Source organism: Podarcis vaucheri (assembly GCF_965113315.1).
Source record: "Podarcis vaucheri genome assembly, chromosome: 8".
Classification (NCBI taxonomy): Eukaryota; Metazoa; Chordata; class Lepidosauria; order Squamata; family Lacertidae; genus Podarcis; species Podarcis vaucheri.
This window is the reverse complement of record NC_138766.1, coordinates 9,058,677-9,076,152: the sequence shown is the minus strand read 5'-3', so window position 1 is coordinate 9,076,152 and position 17,476 is coordinate 9,058,677. Positions and strand designations below refer to the sequence as shown.

The following is a 17,476-nucleotide window of genomic DNA, read 5'->3' as shown; positions in this document are numbered from 1 at the left end:
GAATCATAGAATTGTAGAGTTGGAAGGGATCCTGAGGGTCATCTAGTCCAATCCCCTGCAATGCAGGAATCTCAATTAAATCATCCCTTGCAGATGGTCACCTAATCTCTGTTTTAAAACCCCCAAGAAAGGACAGTCCACAACCTTCCAAGGGAGTCTTTTCCATTGTCAAATAGCTCTTACTATCAGAAAGTTCTTCCTGGTGTTTAGTCAGAATCTCTTTTCTTGTAACTTGAAGCCATTGGTTTGATTCTAACCCTCTGGAGCAGGAGAAAACAAGCTCGCTCCATCTTCTATGTGGCAGCCCTTTAGATATTGGAAGATGGTGGTTGTATCTCCTCTCAGTCTCCTCTTCTCCAGGCTAAACATAACTCACTCCCTCAACCATTCCTCAGAAGGTTTGGTTTCCAGACCCTTGATCATCTTGGTTACCCTCCTCTGCACACACATTCTGGCTTGTCAATATTCTTCTTGAATTATGGTACCCAGAACAGGACTCCAGGTGGGGATTGACCAAGGCAGAATAGAGTGGTATGATTACTTCTCTTGATCTGGACACTGGACACTAGAATCATAGAATTGTAGAGTTGGAAGGGACCAAGAGCATTATCTAGTCCAACCCCCTGCAGTGCAGGAATCTTTTTGCTTCTGTGGATATAGCCTAGAATAGCATTATGTTTTTTGTTGTTGCTGCCATCACACTGTTATGTCTATGATTGTTTGGATCATTAATGCAGATTCCAAAGACATGGTGCTGCAGAACTGTGGGCAACTCACTCCGAAGCAATATGGGAGCTGAAAGTGTCTGCTCAGGCTAAACTCCTAACTGAACAAGCTTGCAGGGGCAATAGAGGAAGCAGAGAGGGAAAAGACAAATTGGTCCTCTTTTCTGAGAAAGTGTCACGTTCAGAGTAGCAGTTTGAAACTAGAAGAACCAAATGAGCATTTTGAAACTCTAGCTGGCAGAAGATGCTTTGTGAGGCAACTATTCAGTGTTACAGTCTGATCCTCTGCATTCTAAATGAGAAGCAAGTCTCACTGAATTTAATGGAGCTTGCTCTGTGTAAATATGCATAGGATTGCAGATGAGCAAGAATAATGTGATGAAGAGTCAAAGTTTATAGTCAAGATTTTAGAATGGATGGCAGCTCAAGCTGCATTTGTAATAGGAATGGAGCAGATTTCCCCCTCCCTTTTTAATGCCTACCTTTCCTACATTTTCTACCAACTGAAGGTAGTTGATTTAGGTCTTGATTCATTTTTTAAGCAGTTGGCAGGGAAAGGTTTGTCAAGGAGCTCCTTGCTCAGAGGAAAAAAGGTCTCCTGCAGCTTTATTTATCTTAATCAGCACATCCACATTCCCCCAGTGGGCAACAGTAGGGGGCGGCAAGAAGCCAAACTGGGAGTGCCATGGAACTATATGCAACACAATAGTGATCCTATCATTTTAATCTTTACCTAGCTCTGTGGGAAAAGAAGGGTTTAATTCTGCTGAATCCATAGTCAGCCAGCAGATGAGTCTCAGCACTGGTGATGACAGCACTGGCAGCTGGTCCAACCTGAGTTTTGAAGATGAGCATCCTGATGAGAATAGCAGCTTTCTCCACCTCAGTGATAGGTAACTAAAATACCTTTTGTACATGCTCACAGCCTTAATGATACGGTTTATCCTTCAGCCCTGCATTTCTTTTAAAGTTTCAGTTTTTTACTTGAATTCAGCTTTGGGAAAATATTATTTTCAATAGTCAAAAAGTTAAAACACAAGTAATAAACAAATGAAACTTTAAACACCATTATGTAAAAAGAAATCTTAAATCAAGCAATTCTTGCCCTTGGGAGCTACCACGGTAATCTTGGTGTTATAAGGGGAAATTAACCTTACATTAAAATTTCACACATGGTTAATTAAACCATGGTATACAAGTGTGACTTCTGAAAATTCCTCAAAATATTATTTGTATGGGATGTGACTCGGTCAGAGTTAAACATTGTAAATAATGTAATGTATGGCTTAATTAATATGTGCCTGTGCAGGAGCAAAACATAAACTCACTGCAAGAATCTCAATGCAGATCAAACGAGGCAGTGGAGACTTCTTGTTGACTGGAGTGGTAGAACTACCGTGATAAGAAGAGATCTACATGACACCATTGTTTTAATTCCATTTCTTCATCTATTTCCCCATCATTTCTCTATGCTATCAGTGGAAAACTCAGCCAGTTTTCTGCAGCCTGTAACTTTGGCATTTTCCATCCTGACATTTAGTTGCCCATCCGCAACATCCGACTTCCCAAATATCAGATGAATCATTCTGTAGGCATTTTAAAGGGCACTAATTTTACAAGCAACTTTTAAAAAGAGAACACATCCTTAGTGGAAGGTCCAGCTGCATTTCTCCTACTTATAACTCCTGTTGGCTTGGCATTTCTAGGCAGAGGTGCCCTTACAATATTTTCTGTTTCCTTTGTAGTCAGTGACAAAGTTAGATACAATTTGCATATGCAGTTTGCATCCTCTTTGTGGCTGGGGTGGAGGCCCCAAAAATATATTGGGCAAAACACAAGTAATACTACTACTACTACTAATTTATTTCTATGCCACCCATCTGTCTAGGTTGCCCCAGCTACTCTGGGTGGCTTCCAGCAATTTATTAAACCACAGTTTTAGAACTAAGGTGTCTGACAGACAGAATGTAAACAGATGAAGCTTTCCCCACAATTGTATTTCCATATAATCAAAGTCTTAACCTGCATTTCTGCCTGTCACACTGCTGTTAAAGACACAAGAGCTCTACTTCCCCCCACAGTGCAACTCTTAAACCATGGAAAAACTCCATCTGCTATAAAGCAGTTACCTTACAGAAAGTCTTTCCTCGGTGGATCTTAGGCTGTCAATATTGTGTTCTAGGGATGGGGAACAGGTAGCCCTCCTGGAGCTGCTGGGGTTCTTCAGCCCAAACCAGCAGGGCCAGGGCTTCGTGGTGATGGGAGTTGTAGCCCAGGAGGATCTGCAGGGCCACAACTCCCCAGCCATATTCGGTGGAAGAACGCTTGTGGTAGGTACTTCAGAGGGGATGAAGATTTTGCGCAGCCCAGGTTCAGATGCCCCTGCTGGACAAATTCAGTTGCAAACTGCTAAAGCAAGCAGTGTATTCTAAGGCGGTGGTTCTCAACTGGTGGTCTGTGTAACCCACCTGGGCGGGTGGAGCTCTGTGGCACCATTCACATAACAAAAACTACCATAGCGAGAACAACATTTTCAAAAGCAGGCGTTCCATGTCTTAGCTGTTGAAAAATGGGGTATTGCAGTACCTAGGTACTTGGGAACCACTGTTCTAGGGGCATCTTTTGTATTTCATAACATTTATTTATTTAAGGTATTTATTATGTCACTTTTCAGGCAGACGACACCGAGCAGTTCACAAAAGATGGTTACAAGCAGTGTGGGTTTTTTAAAAGTTGCAATACATTTCAAATGCAGGCGTTTGTTAAAGCAAAAGCTGGAACTGCTTCTTCTCTGCTCCCCTCAGGGCAATATGGTTTTCCAGAAGTGTGTGCAGTAGCAACTGGCAGCAGAAGGGGCCCTGCTGGGAACTAGATAGTGGCAACTCAGCAAAGTTTTTTTTCCTCTTTCTCAGGGAGTGAGATGGTCCTTCAGGGGATGGCAGTTGAGGGAGGGAGCGAGGAGGCTAAAATACTGAATTTTTGCATTGCCGTAACATGCCCTGAGATCTTCTGGTGAAGGATGGGTAAGAAATTTTCTAAATCAGAATAACAACAACTCTTAATCAAAATAAAAAAATTCCTTCCAGTAGCACCTTAAAGACCAACTAAGTTAGTTCTTGGTATGAGCTTTCATGCACACGAAAGCTCATACCAAGAACTAACTTAGTTGGTCTTTAAGGTGCTACTGGAAGGAATTTTTTTATTTTGACTATGGCAGACCAACACGGCTACCTATCTGTAACAACAACTCTTAATATTATCATCAGCACATAACAAACAATAACACCACCTCTCTTGAGCAAAAAAGGATTTAAGCCTTTGATATCAATATACCAATTGGTTTATACCAGCAGTGACAACACAACCCAGGAACCCCCCTATTTTTCTCCATGGCGAGGTTGCGGGGGGGGGGGAAGCAATCACTTCTCCCCCATTTTGCTGCTGCAGTCATTTCCCTAACAAGCCAAGAGGCTAGATGACAACACTGGACTGCACCACAGAGTTTTCACATACAACTTTTTCTCAGCCCCGCCCTTCCCCACTTTAGTATAGCTGCTCTGGGTTGCTCAGTCACAATGCCCCCCTCTTTATGCAATATGGTTATAGTAATGACGGACTTTATTTGCATTTGTAGGTTAATTTATTTTCCTCCCATGGAAATATACCTGAGTTAGACCATGAACTCCTCCTGCTGTCTGTGCTGCTACTCTTTGCCTTTGGGTTGGGGCACAACTACCCAGTCACAGCTACGCTAAAGTCCTGGATTTCTCAATTATTTTCCCAGAACACTATTGCAAGATGAAAGAGCAGCTTCAAAATGAATCAGACAGTCCTTTCTTCATTGTCTGGAGAAGGAACTTCCTGGGTTATTTTGAAGCTATTTGCTGTCCTTTCCTGGTGCATGTGTGACTAAATCAGGGACAGCTCTGATTTCACATTTTGGCTAAAAACACTTGAAAAGTGGGAAAAGACTCATTTCTCACAAAGCAAGTAACTAAAATAGTGCCTGCACATTAACAACTCATAATAAGCTATCTTTGGAGTATACAAACATAAAATTAAACCATTTCTTAAATATACACTCGAAAGAACAAGCAAACCTGACCAGTGAAGGATAAAGAGTTCTTGTGGGTTTGTTATCTGTAAGTGACAGTTTTCATAACCAAGTGTGACCATTCACATATGAGCTGGTGCTAAGGATGACTTAGATCAGTGTTTCTCAAGCTTTTTAAACGGTTAGGTAACATAAACCTCCCACACACCCTTTCAAACCTGGCTCCTGTAATTATTTTATTTGAATTTTTAATTGGATTGAAAGTTTGTGACTTATTTTTTTTCGTACACTATCCACATTTTTTAAAAAAAACAACATTCCCATCCTGCCTGAGATCTTCATATGCCCCCTGGTTGAGAAACACTGATTTAGATTCTATAAAGAAACACTGTCAACAGTAGATACCTGGCATCCAACTTGATGTTGATATAGTGCTCATGATGTTTTCCCATGCAAGCTCAAGCAGTATGGACTGATGGAGACTCTGGTAGAGAATGGGACGATGAAATGTGTCTCTAGTCTAAAGACAAATGATACAGCATCTGATATAGCAGATCTGAGTCTAATCAGTTCCTAGATAGGAGACTGCCTGGGAGCCTGGAGTTCTTTAATTCTAGTTACTACTAAATGGCACCAGCTTTACTGCGGAGTCTAATATAATTTCTGAGCACTTACACTTGTGCCACAAGATACATTTCTGGCCGTCTTTTCACTTTCTGTAGGTTGTTTGGACTGTTTGGATTGATTGGTTTGTGGACTGATGGCCTCTGAAAGTTGGACGTCTCTTGTTGAGGAGATGAACTAGATTCATAAGTGGGCTCAGGAAGGCATTCAGCCTGTGATACTGTGCTCCTCTGCCTTCCTTCCCGTGCTTAGATTAATGGCTTTTTGATTTGAGCCAACCATAGTTTGACATTATGTCTGATCTAACAAATTATTGTTTCCGTGAGTCCCCCAAACAAGGATTTCAAATCACAGTTGGATCTTGTTTTGCAATCTCTGATTGGACAACTCACTCAGACCAGTTTGCTGCTTTAAAGGCAATGGCAAACTGGTTTGATCAAACAAGTAATTTAACCATTTAAACTGTAAGGGGAGGAAGAAGGAAGGGGAAACTCATGAGCACTTGACTTCGGATTACAGTTACAAGGTTCCTGCCTATGTACAGCATAAAGTGGAGAGTGAATCTTCATCTGCTATTTAGATTTGTAATTATCCATAAGGATTTACTAATTGTTTGACCGACAATGCCTTCCATCTGAGAATCGGCTTTTAATTTAGTTAGCAAATTATTTTCCCCCAAGATTCTTTAGAAATGGTTGGTGTTTTATATGCAGGAAATTGACATTGTGTCACAGACTTTAATGCCGTTGGCTGGAATCCAAAGAGCTCTGTTGGACACACTGTGGCCTTGGGCATGCTCAGCAAAGTTCTGGGTTGGTTGCCCTTGAACAAGAGACATATACCCTTCATTCCACCTGCAAGAAACACAAGTCAAAAGCTGCCTCAGACAATTTTATTTATTTATTTATTGAATTTATATACCGCCCTGTACCCAGAGGTCTTAGGGCAGTTCACAGAACAAAATCAAAATATGAAACCACAATATATATAATAAAAAACTTAAACCACTTGTGTGGGTCTTTAATTGAGTCATTGTCAGGGAAAAAGGTGGGGGATTGATTGATTGATTAATTAAAACTCCCAGCTTTGTGCACCCCCACTTGGTGCAGACTTAACTCCCCTGGTTGCAAATGTGAGCTAGACTGACAACCACTTTCCTATTTTTAGAAGTACATCACTCTAGTTTATAATATTTTGCTAAATTGACACCATTTGGTTCTGCCAAAGGAAGTGGTCCCAGCTGGGGGATGAGGTTCTTGCCAAATGGGACTTGTGACGGGCACAGTGTCCTGGGACACCAGGTCATACACTAGCATTTGTTCCAAGTTGAAGAAGCAGAGTTGGGTCAAGCATAGGTCAAGTTCCAGGAAAGCAAAGTCCAGATAAACAAAGCCAGGCAAAGTAGAGATTAAAGTCCTAAAGGCAAAGAAGCAAAGTGGGATGAACCTTGGGTAGCACCAAGTAGAACCTAGGCTAGAAGCAGACAGGCTAGGCTTGACTGTTGCTCCCGCAACCAGCAAATTCAGACTGGGCCTTAAAGGTCTGCAGCATCCTTAGAACAGCTAGCCCCTCCACTGATGAGGGGAGTCTAGCCCATTTAAAGAACGAGGGCCTCTGGTGGCACTGGAGAAGTTGGTTGCGTATGGCCTCTGAGCTGGAGTCCTTAGAATCAGAAGATGGTAGTGCAGCTTCTTCAGACCAGAGAAGTTCTGGCATTTACGGCTCCCTGCGTTATAGAACTTCAGCATGCAGATATCAAAGACTGGTTCTTAGTCCAAGAAGTTCTCAATCCATGACCTCTTCCCCTGAGGCTGAGGAGTCCCATGTCATGACATATTTTATATACAGTGGTGCCTCGCAAGACGAAAAGAATCCGTTCCGCGAGTCTCTTCGTCTTGCGGTTTTTTCGTCTTGCAAAGCAAGCGGATTAGCGCTATTAGCGGGCTTAGCGGATCAGCTGATAAGCGGCTTAGCGGCTTGGGAAAAAGGGGGGGAAAGAGAAAACCCCCGCAGGAACTCGCAAGACATTTTCGTCTTGCGAAGCAAGCCCATAGGAAATTTGTTTTGCGAAGCACCTCCAAAACGGAAAACCCTTTCGTCTAGCGGGTTTTCCGTCTTGCGAGGCATTCGTCTTGCGGGGCACCACTGTATATTAAAAGTGTTTTGACAGGCAACAGAACAACAGCAGGGCTTCTTAAATTTCTAACTTAGATCTCCAATGCAAACTTTTCTTTCTCACTTGACTCCTCATCTGCATTATAAATACTGGCTTACTTACGAATTTATTCAGTGTGTGGTCAAGATCTCTAGCAAAGGAACTTTGGCCTTAGAGGTACTTTAAAATTCCTCTTTCTTTCCTTTTTAGCAGTGTAAACGTCGCTTGTAATTCTGACGGTCTGAGCAAGGCAAGAGCAGTGGGGCCGAGCGAATGGCAGAGGCATCCCTGCATTTGGGATTCTGCTGCTCCTGCTGATCAGGATAGATGATAGGAGGGCAGTAGGAAGGCTGCTTTCCTCTGCACCACTTCCTGCCGAGAACAGCAGAGAAGCCTGGATCAGCCCCATTAACAGTAGCTGGACTTGGTTTAGGACCCAGTGGATTTGATGGCTTTACACTTTACAGCAGGAATATTGCTGGTGATAGTGGGGGGGGGGGCGCTTCATGGCAGCAGAGCCCTTGTTCCCCAGTGGTGGAGCTTAGCGGAGCCAGAAGAAGAGACACCTGATTCATCCTAGCCACCTCCAGCACTACAGGTTTTCAGCACAAATATTGTTTTCAGTCCTGGATGTCTCAGGTTTATGGGCTGTCCCTGTTAGAAGAGGGCCAAGGAACGTCTACCAAATACCTTGGAAGCACTACTGTCGTTTGGTGACAATACCTGGTTAGATGCACTAATGGTCTGCGTGACTTGGTATAAGGCGACTTCAGATACCTTCACAAAACCTTTTTCTCTCTCAACACACTGATTTTTGAAACAGCGTTGCAAAGAAACTATAGAGTGTGGCATTCAACCATATTTACTCGGAGAAGACCACTGAAATCAATGCACTTAGGTGTGTTCATTCATTTCAGTCAGTTTACTCTGGTTAAAACTTAATTGAATGCAAGCCTTGGAATTTGCTGTTTGCGAAAGAAACTGATACTGGTTCAGCACTTTGACATTCATGTAAACGATTAGGAAATCCAAATTATTCCTTTGTCAGTTGCTGCATTGCTGAAGCTGTGTTGCACCTGTTCTGACCTGGACCAGCTCAGCACATGAGGATTGCAGAAGTCGTTTGGCAGTGGGAGAAAAGTGCCACGTGAATTCACATTTATTTTTCTGAGCAGTGTTAATAGGTGCCCTTTCATTTTGTTTCTTTGTACCTCTTTCCCCCCAAAGTGTTTTTGTATACTTATTAAGAAAATGGTGCCACAGCTCAGGAATCTGGACAGAGCGCATCAAGGAAAATGAAGATTCTGGGTTCTGGTTTGGGCTAACTTTTTTCTAGTTCAGCTCTGTTCTCTTCTTCCCCTGGCAGTAATGGTAACAGCAGTAGCTGGAGCAGTCTTGGTTTAGAAGGAGATATGTATGAGGAGAATTTATCCTTTCCAACATCAGACAGGTTGGTCAAACCAAGACATTGAAACAGGCTAGTCCCTCATATATTAATGCATGAAGTCATAATTTTTCAAGACCGAATAAACTGGCATATATGAAATGTGATTCATTACCCACACGCTTTTCACCTGATCATGATTTTCCTTAACAAATTCATACTGAATGGGTCCATTTTACTGTGCTACAGTGTGACTGTCCCGACAAACATGTAAAATGCAACACTTTTGTGCATGTTCTGCTTGCTATTCTAAATGCTTCCAATTATCTCTTCATAAAAAAGAGCTTGCTTCCTACAATATTTCTGTTTCCCCTTTTGTTTAATCATTTATTTTCTCCTAGTAATTAGAACCATTGCATATAATTCAGTGCATTATAATAATAACATATCTCCTTCTTAAAACTCCATATTTGAAAGGGAAAGGTAGAATTTCTTTTAAAGTTTTATCTGGGAAATTTACAAGCCACGTGACAGAAAATGGCGTGAGAAGCAAAGCTTCCATTTTCACAATCATTCCTTGATACTTTGGTTAATTCATACTATGTTTTCCTTGAATGTCCTATTGAAGTTTCAGACCTTAATATTATCCTGCTTTGCATTAATTCTACCTTCCTCCCCTACAGTGATGGAACAGAAGACAAAGAGGAAGAGCTTAAAGATACAATTGAAGGTAACCTTAACAGGATGTATCTATTATTCTGTAGTTGATGTAAGAATGCTCTATTTATGGATCAGTTTGTATGAGACTTGTGTCAGAAGAGCAGCCCTCAGCTGTTTCAAAGAATGACCTCTATATTTTGTAATAGCTTCTGGGCGGCTTCTGCTGAAGCTATTCCAATTCATTTTTTTTCTAAGCAAAGTGTGTATGTGGGAATGACCCAGCTCCATCTTAGGGACTTTGGAAATAGTTTTTCCCCCTAAAGTCCTAGAATGCTGAAATTTTTATTGGTCAGCCAGATGAATCGGTGAAGTTCTCTCTTCTCAGGTTAGATACTTAGAGTTGAGTGTATATGTCAAAATTAGGATTTATTTAATTTGCTTAACCACAGCATGCACCACATTGGACAGTGGACTTTCATACATTAAACTGCATTTGCCATTTTGTTGCCCATTCAGGCAGTTTAGAGAGATCTTTTTGGAACTCTTTGCAGTCGGATTTGGTTTTCGCTATCCTGAATAATTTTATATCTGCAGTCTTGAGCACCTCCCTGTTCAGCCCTGGCCCTCGGATCATGTGTGAACAAGGCTTTACTGTATTGCTTTACTGTATTGCTGTTATCTGAGTGGGCCACCATAATTCATTGAGTAAAATATGCTCACGGAGTATTAGGCTTTTCATCTTTATTCTCTCTCTTGCTTGCAATAGGGTTGGGAAACATAGGAAAGGCATTGGTAATCATAAATGTTGACATAGGGCCATGCCTTGTGGACTCCCAGCTGAGAATGGCCCTGCAGTGGCTGACAGCTTCCGAAGCAGGGGTGGATGAGCTGCATTTCCGTGACGGTGTTCCAAAGGAGTTTGTTCTTGTGAGTAATGAAAGGGCTGTCATTGTACAAATTGCAGTTGCCATCCTTCAGCTGTGTTTATCACGTTTTGTAGAAGAAGAAGAGTTTGGATTTGATATCCCTCTTTATCACTACCCGAAGGAGTCTCAAAGCGGCTAACATTCTCCTTTCCCTTCCTCCCCCACAACAAACACTGTGAAGTGAGTGGGGCTGAGAGGCTTCAGAGAAGTGTGACTGGCCCAAGGTCACCCAGCAGCTGCATGTGGAGGAGCGGGGAAGCGAACCCGGCTCACCAGATTACGAGACTACCGCTCTTAACCACTACACCACACTGGCTTATTGTACTGCAATAAGCGAGAGTTGATACCTTCACAGGTCTAATCATGGATAGAATAATTAATAAAAGGTAAAGGGACCCCTGAACGTTAGGTCCAGTTGCGGACCACTCTGGGGTTGCAGCGCTCATCTCACTTTATTGGCCGAGGGAGCCGGTGTACAGCTTCCGGGTCATGCGGCCAGCATGACTGAGCCACTTCTGGCGAGCCAGAGTAGTGCATGGAAACGCCATTTAACCTTCCCGCCGGAGCGGTACCTATTTATTTGCACTTTGACCTGCTTTCAAACTGCTAGGTTGGCAGGGAGCTCACCCAATCACGGGGATTCGAACCACCGACCTTCTGATCGGCAAGCCCTAGGCTCTGTGGTTCTTGTGGCTCTTTTACACCTTTGCCACGGCTCTGGGGCGGATACTAGCAAGGGGAGGAGGCGCATTGTGCGCCCCGACACTCCCCACTGTGGTGGGCGCTGTACTGGCTGTGATGTCGCATGGGGGCGGTGCGTGCGTTAGTCACACACCGTCCCAACGTCACCTTCCCGGCGGCCCGCTACATTGAAAGGGGGCATGTACGCTGGTCACTGTTTTGAAGGGGAGTGAAGAACACACACACACAAAAAGATAACTTGTTAATTTAACGTTTATTTCTATGAGGAGGAGTAATTCTGAGGAGTCAAACAAAGAAATAATCAAAAAAGTGACAAAAAGTTATTTTTATAATGACGAGTTTACGGCTCCCAGGTTTTTTTCCCTTCGGAAACAGGTCCAAGTGGCTCTTTTTGTCTTAAAGGTTGCAGACCCCTGGGCTAACTCAACTAACAAGTTAGTAGATTGGTTTGATAACACTGTTCCAGTCCAACTTGGATAGTCATCTCTGGAGGGTGGTGCCGGGGGAGTGCTCTTTGGCCCCATGGAGCCTTCAATGTGGGGTTCCTCAAGGTTGGATTTTATCCCCCTGTGCTGTTTAACATCTACATGAAATGACTTGAGTGGGGTCATCCAGAGGTTTGGAGTAAGTTGTCAGCAACATGCTGATGACAAACAGCTCTGCTTCTCCTTTACATCTGCGGGTGAGGCAGTGGAAGTGCTGAAACAATTACATATCTTTAGGCATCAGCCAAAAACATTCATCTTCTCCCAGGCCTTTGGCTAATTAAATAATCTATGGTTTTGTAAACTGTGGCAGGGGTTATTGTTTTTGATGGTTACTATGTTTTTATGTTGTGATGGTATTTAATAAATTTGTTTAAATTTACTAAATAAAATGACAGAACTTTGTGGCTGGGCTTGTAGTTGGAAATTTAATTTTCTGCTTTGTGGAACTTCATGCTTCTTAAAAATTTAACTTGGAGTCAGTGGTTTCATTTGATAATAGAGTAAATAATACCAGTGAAACCACACTTTTTGGACATGCATATTTTAGTGTTAATTTGTACAACTGTGAAATGCTTATTTATTGGGGATGATGATAGATGTATGAATATTTGTTCAGCATTGGTTTTGGGGGGGCTGTTATCTGCTACCTACATTACCATGTAGTACAGATTTTTTGGGAGTGTCACCCTTAAGAATGGCATCTTTAAGAAAATCAGAGGAAATTCTGGACTTTGAGAGTGCCTTGTTTTTACAGCTGTAAAATATCAAAACGTTTCTGGCTTGTAATTTTAATACTGTGGTTGTTAGTCTGGATATATATTTTTTAAGGAAAGAAGCTTAAAATTACTCGACTTGCAAATTATAAGTTAAAGAAAACAAATGGCTAATGCATTGGTTAGAAATACTTCCTTTGTTGCTGGGATTGAAGCAGAGAGTGAAGTGGAAGCAAGTTGTCCTTTATGTCAGGGAAGCAAGACAATTTTTGTCCTGAAAGCCACATTCTTTCTCAAGCAGCCCTGCAGGGGTTGTGTACTAGCTGTGGGAAAAGCCACCCTGCACTCTCTTCCAAACATGCTCACGTTAATATATACAAATGGCACGCTCATCTCCATGACACACATATGGTCCTGGCCACCCGTCCACATGCTCTCTGCCTCCCCCATCCCCTCATTCAGCGGTTAGGCTTTCAGGGGAAAGCATTTAACATTTTTTCAAGCCCAGCTGCCCAAGCGGGGGTGTTGGGTGAGATCTTCATGGAAATTGCAGCTGAGGAGAGGAGGGGTGCTTTCAAGCCTAATTGCAGTGTCGGGGCAATTTTTGAGGGTCCCAGTTTGAGTGGAGGGGCAGGTCAAGGAAGAAACCTGGGACCAGATAAGGAAGCCCAACAGGGTATGTTTTAAGCCAAAGGGAAGCGCAGTGAACCATAGTACAGTCATATCTCAGGTTACAGCCGCTTCAGGTTGCGTTTTTTTGGGTTAAAGGTAAAGGTAAAGGTACCCCTGCCCGAACGGGCCAGTCTTGACAGACTCTGGGGTTTGTGCGCCCATCTCACATCTATTGGCCGGGGGCCAGCGCTGTCCGAAGACACTTCCGGGTCACGTGGCCAGCGTGACAACGCTGCTCTGGCGAGCCAGAGCCGCACACGGAACGCCGTTTACCTTCCCGCTGGTAAGCGGTACCTATTTATCTACTTGCCCCCGGGGGTGCTTTCGAACTGCTAGGTGGGCAGGCGCTGGGACCGAGCAGCGGGAGCGCACCCCGCCGCGGGGATTCGAACCGCCGACCTCTCGATCGGCAAGCCCTAGGCGCTGAGGCTTTAGCCCACAGCGCCACCCGCGTCCCCGCGTTTTTTGGGTTATGGACCGCCAAAACCCGGAAGTACCAGAAAGGGTTTCAGCAGTCGTGCATGCACAGAAGTGCTAAATTATGCTTTGCGCATGCACAGAAGTGCCGAATCGCAACCCACGCATGCACAGATGCGCAGATGTGGGTTGCGAACACTGCGGGTTGCGAACATGCATTCTGCACGGATCACCCGAGCGTCCACTGTATTGTAATTTATCTTTTCAGCTTTACTTTTTAATGTAACCTGTTTTTGCTTTCTCTTCCCAGCTTTCAAAGAAACTGCAAGAGAGAGGCTGGAAAGTGGGAGACCTCTTTCAAGCAGTGCTGAAGTACTGTGAAGTAATGGAGAAAGTTGCTGATGGGGAGAGAGCTCTAGGCAGCAAAACCTTTTTTGGGTGGCTTCAGGAACATGTCTGAATGCCGTATGAGAAGATGCGCTGATTTCTTCATGCCTCCTTTGGGAAGAAGGAAATGTGTAGCATATACTTTAATTAGCAAATGTACTATTTGTATTGTGATAAGCTTTGGGTTGAAAGTAAGCATAGCTGTCCTGTCAGGTGCTTTGAGATGCTCTGTATGCTTTTTAGCCCATCTTTTTATCTTCATCATAAGCCCCTCCATTCAGCCGGTGTGTGTGCACTTCTGGCTAGGCTGTGTTTTGCCTGCAGCAGCAGTGAGAAGGATGAGCTTTTGTGTGTTGTGTGTAATAAGGGTTTCAGCTAAACTAGGGCAAAACAAAGAGAGTTATACCTCGCTCCTCCTACTTATTTGCCTCTTTCTTTGTGTCCTTTTCCTCTTAACAAGCTCCAAGAGGTATTCAGAGTCCACTAGCAGTTTGCTTTTGCCCCTTTCCCCAGAGCAAAGCAAGACTGCGTTGATCTCTGCTGCCTCTAAGGCCTAGCTGAACATGCAAGCAGAATAGGAGGTCTGCTCACTCTGTCCTGTGAAGACTCTGGTGGAAGGTTGCATTCCTTGTAAATTGACTTCTCTTAGCAGCTAGAGAGAGCTGAGAGCATGCGTTCAGAGGTGTGCTCTAATTAAATTTTGATATCTTTTTTGATATCTATGAAAAGCTCTGTTTAAATAAAATGAACCCCCCTTTGTATGTGAAACAAATACATGTGAAGAAAAATAAGTAGGTTATTCTTAAATGCCTCCCAATAAAATATAACAGTAGCATCAAATGCACAAAAATTAATAGCCTACCAACAGCTGGATTTTTTGTAGTTTATGAGGTGGTGTCAGGAAGCATCTTTGACTTTTGATCTCTGAAGTACTGTCCCAGGACCAATGTCGCATCTTTTATAAAGCAAGTTACATTTGGGACGGTTTGCGACAACAGCAGCTTGTGTTAAAGTAGATGGATCACAGCCTGTAAGAAAAATTGGCATTAGCGTTGCACAGCCATTTTAATATACTCACTTTGGAGATGGAATGACAAGGTCTGTCCACATGCAGAACATTTCTGTGCTGTAGCAGGATCGGGGCCATACTTCGAGCTCTGCCCCAAATGCATCGCCTCCTTCCTTTGACAGTCGTCTGTTGAGCCTGCTAAGGAATGCTAACGTCCAAGAAGCCTTTGCAGAGTTCAGCATGGGAATGTTGAAGGAAGGGCATTGGGAGGGGGGCTAAAATGTTGCCACACCCCTGCTTCAACATGGGAATGCCCTACAGGCAAGCAATGTGTGAATAAGACAGGAGGTTAGAAACAATGGGTTTTTTCGCCATTGCAGTCTGGGACAGGTTGACGTAGTTTGACACTGAGATGGGTGGAGCTTTGCCCTCAATCCATATCAGTGCTTAATCTTAGGACAGCAACTACCTTGTGTCTTACCCTTGGCTGGAGGGCAGCAGTACGGCTTTGGTGTTGCACTCCAGCAAAAACAGAGCAGATCTTTGATAATCAAATCCCCAAAGAGGGCTGCTGCATCTGGAAGCAAAAGTCTGCTGCTGCTCCTCCCCTATGACTTCAGCTTCATTCTGGTTATGGCACCTCAAGTAAAAATGCATTTCCCATGTTTCATTGAGCATTGCTTCTCTCAATATTATTTTAGCATGCTTCTGGTCACTTTTTCCACTTTAGTTTTGAGACGTCTTTGTACATTCCTGTTAAAGCTGAAGTTGTATTTTAGGCTGTTATTGTCTGTTGTAACGTTGAGTATTTTTTCATGCCAAGCATTTACGGATAGTTGGGAAGGCAGCTGGTTGGATCAGTTATGCAGAGTTAGGGCAACTCGCAGCCTGATTTGATCTTGAGGAAGTTTACTTCAAAGGAAATCCTACCGAAGTCCAAGTAAATGTTGTTTAGGATTGTGGTATCAGTTGGCCATTGATAAAGGCACTCAATGAATTTTGACTTTTTGCACTTTTTGCATCTTGAGGCCTCAATTTGAAGAGCAGCCTCCCTCTGTTGACCCCCTTTTAGCCCCCTAACAGCTTTGTACTATGAAATCTGTGGCTGCTTGAGGGGTAGGAAAGAGCTCCCAGCCCAGTGATCACAGTGAAGGTGGCCGAGGCATCAATTCCTGAACCCCCTTCTCCACAGTACTGTTGCACTTGAGCCTAATGGTTTCTTTGCTGCCACCTTGGTGTGGCGCAGATCTTGTTCCTGTAAAAGGCAAGTTGACATTCTTCAAGTACAGTTTCCCATGGCACACACCCGCAGGGCCAGAAACCTTGCCTGTTCAGTTTTCTCCCTGGACTAGAGCTTGAAGGCACAGAAGCTGTTGCGAGGAGTGGATGACAACTAGAAGCAGTGCTGTAGAACAGCTGGGAAAGGGACATTAAGAAGCCCTTGCTGCCTTCCTCCTGGGACTCTGAAACCCACTTAAGTATTTCACGTACCTCCAAATGAGAAAGCTGGGGATTATGGAGCCTCGGAAGCACCACCTGTATGAAAGATAGCTTGGAAAAGGAACTCTTCATCCTCTCCAAGATTCTTCACAGAGTCTGGTGTTTCCAAGAAGTGCTACAGGACTTGAGGTCTACATCACCCCAAAACCAAGCTGAAGTGAAGGTTAAAGCCCTGGTTTTCACCTAGTCTGAACAGCAAGCAAGAGGTGCTTTGCCACAGCTGCATTTTACTTAGTACTTAGGGTTGCTTTCTTACGTTTTTCCTACATGGAGAACACAGAAATGTGGTTTCCTTGTCTTCCCAGGATGTGTCAGATACTTGTGTGAATGATGGCCGCGTGTGTAAACTGCATATACTTTTCACACTTCTTCCTGCGCAGAAGTGCTTTCGGTCCAGGAAACGCGTAACATGCAGCTAAAAAGCAATTTGAATAATTAACAGTTGTTTATATCTCTGTGTAGCGAATGAAGCAAACAAGACCCTTCCCTGCGTAATGACGACTTTTTGTTTTTTTGTTTTTTGAAATGTGGTAATACACTTAGTTGTGAGATGTGAATTTCAAGTTGCACTAACCTCGTCTTTGTTGAAGCAGTCTCTTAAAATAAATTATATATAAACATATTAGGTACTGTGTAATGCTTTCTGGTTATTTATCAGGGAAATTGTTAGTTTTCTTTTTTCTCTTCCAAACAAGGTAAAGGTAAAGGGACCCCTGACCATTAGGTCCAGTCATGACCGACTCTGGGGTTGCGGCGCTCATCTCGCTTTACTGGCTGAGGGAGCCAGCATACAGCTTCCAGGTCATTTGGCCAGCATGACTTAAGCCGCTTCTGGCGAACCAGAGCAGTACACGGAAACGTCGTTTACCTTCCCACCAGAGCGGTACCTATTTATTTACTTGCACTTTGGCGTGCTTTTGAACTGCTAGGTTGGCAGGAGCAGGGAACGAGCAATGGGAGCTCACCCCGTTGCGGGGATTCAAACCGCCGACCTTCTGATCGGCAAGTCCTAGGCTCTGTGGTTTAACCCACAGCGCCACCCACGTCCCCTCTTCCAAAC

General features: G+C 43.6%; 1 protein-coding gene across 5 annotated transcripts in view; it reads left to right on the top strand.

The window, feature by feature from the left end:
- AKAP11 (A-kinase anchoring protein 11) overlaps window positions 1-17,038 on the top strand; it is a 43,043-nt gene extending 26,005 nt beyond the window's left edge. For 2 of the 5 annotated variants that reach the window (XM_082234146.1, XM_082234147.1), the window contains 5 exons: window positions 1,463-1,618; window positions 8,925-9,008; window positions 9,626-9,672; window positions 10,369-10,529; window positions 13,831-17,038. In XM_082234146.1, the coding sequence (XP_082090272.1) occupies window positions 1,463-1,618; window positions 8,925-9,008; window positions 9,626-9,672; window positions 10,369-10,529; window positions 13,831-13,980 (598 nt within the window). In that variant the 3' untranslated portion in view covers window positions 13,981-17,038. The remainder of the gene's footprint in view (window positions 1-1,462; window positions 1,619-8,924; window positions 9,009-9,625; window positions 9,673-10,368; window positions 10,530-13,830) is intronic. The other 3 variants (XM_082234149.1, XM_082234148.1, XM_082234150.1) reach the window with 3 other exon arrangements.
- Window positions 17,039-17,476: the final 438 nt, after the last annotated feature.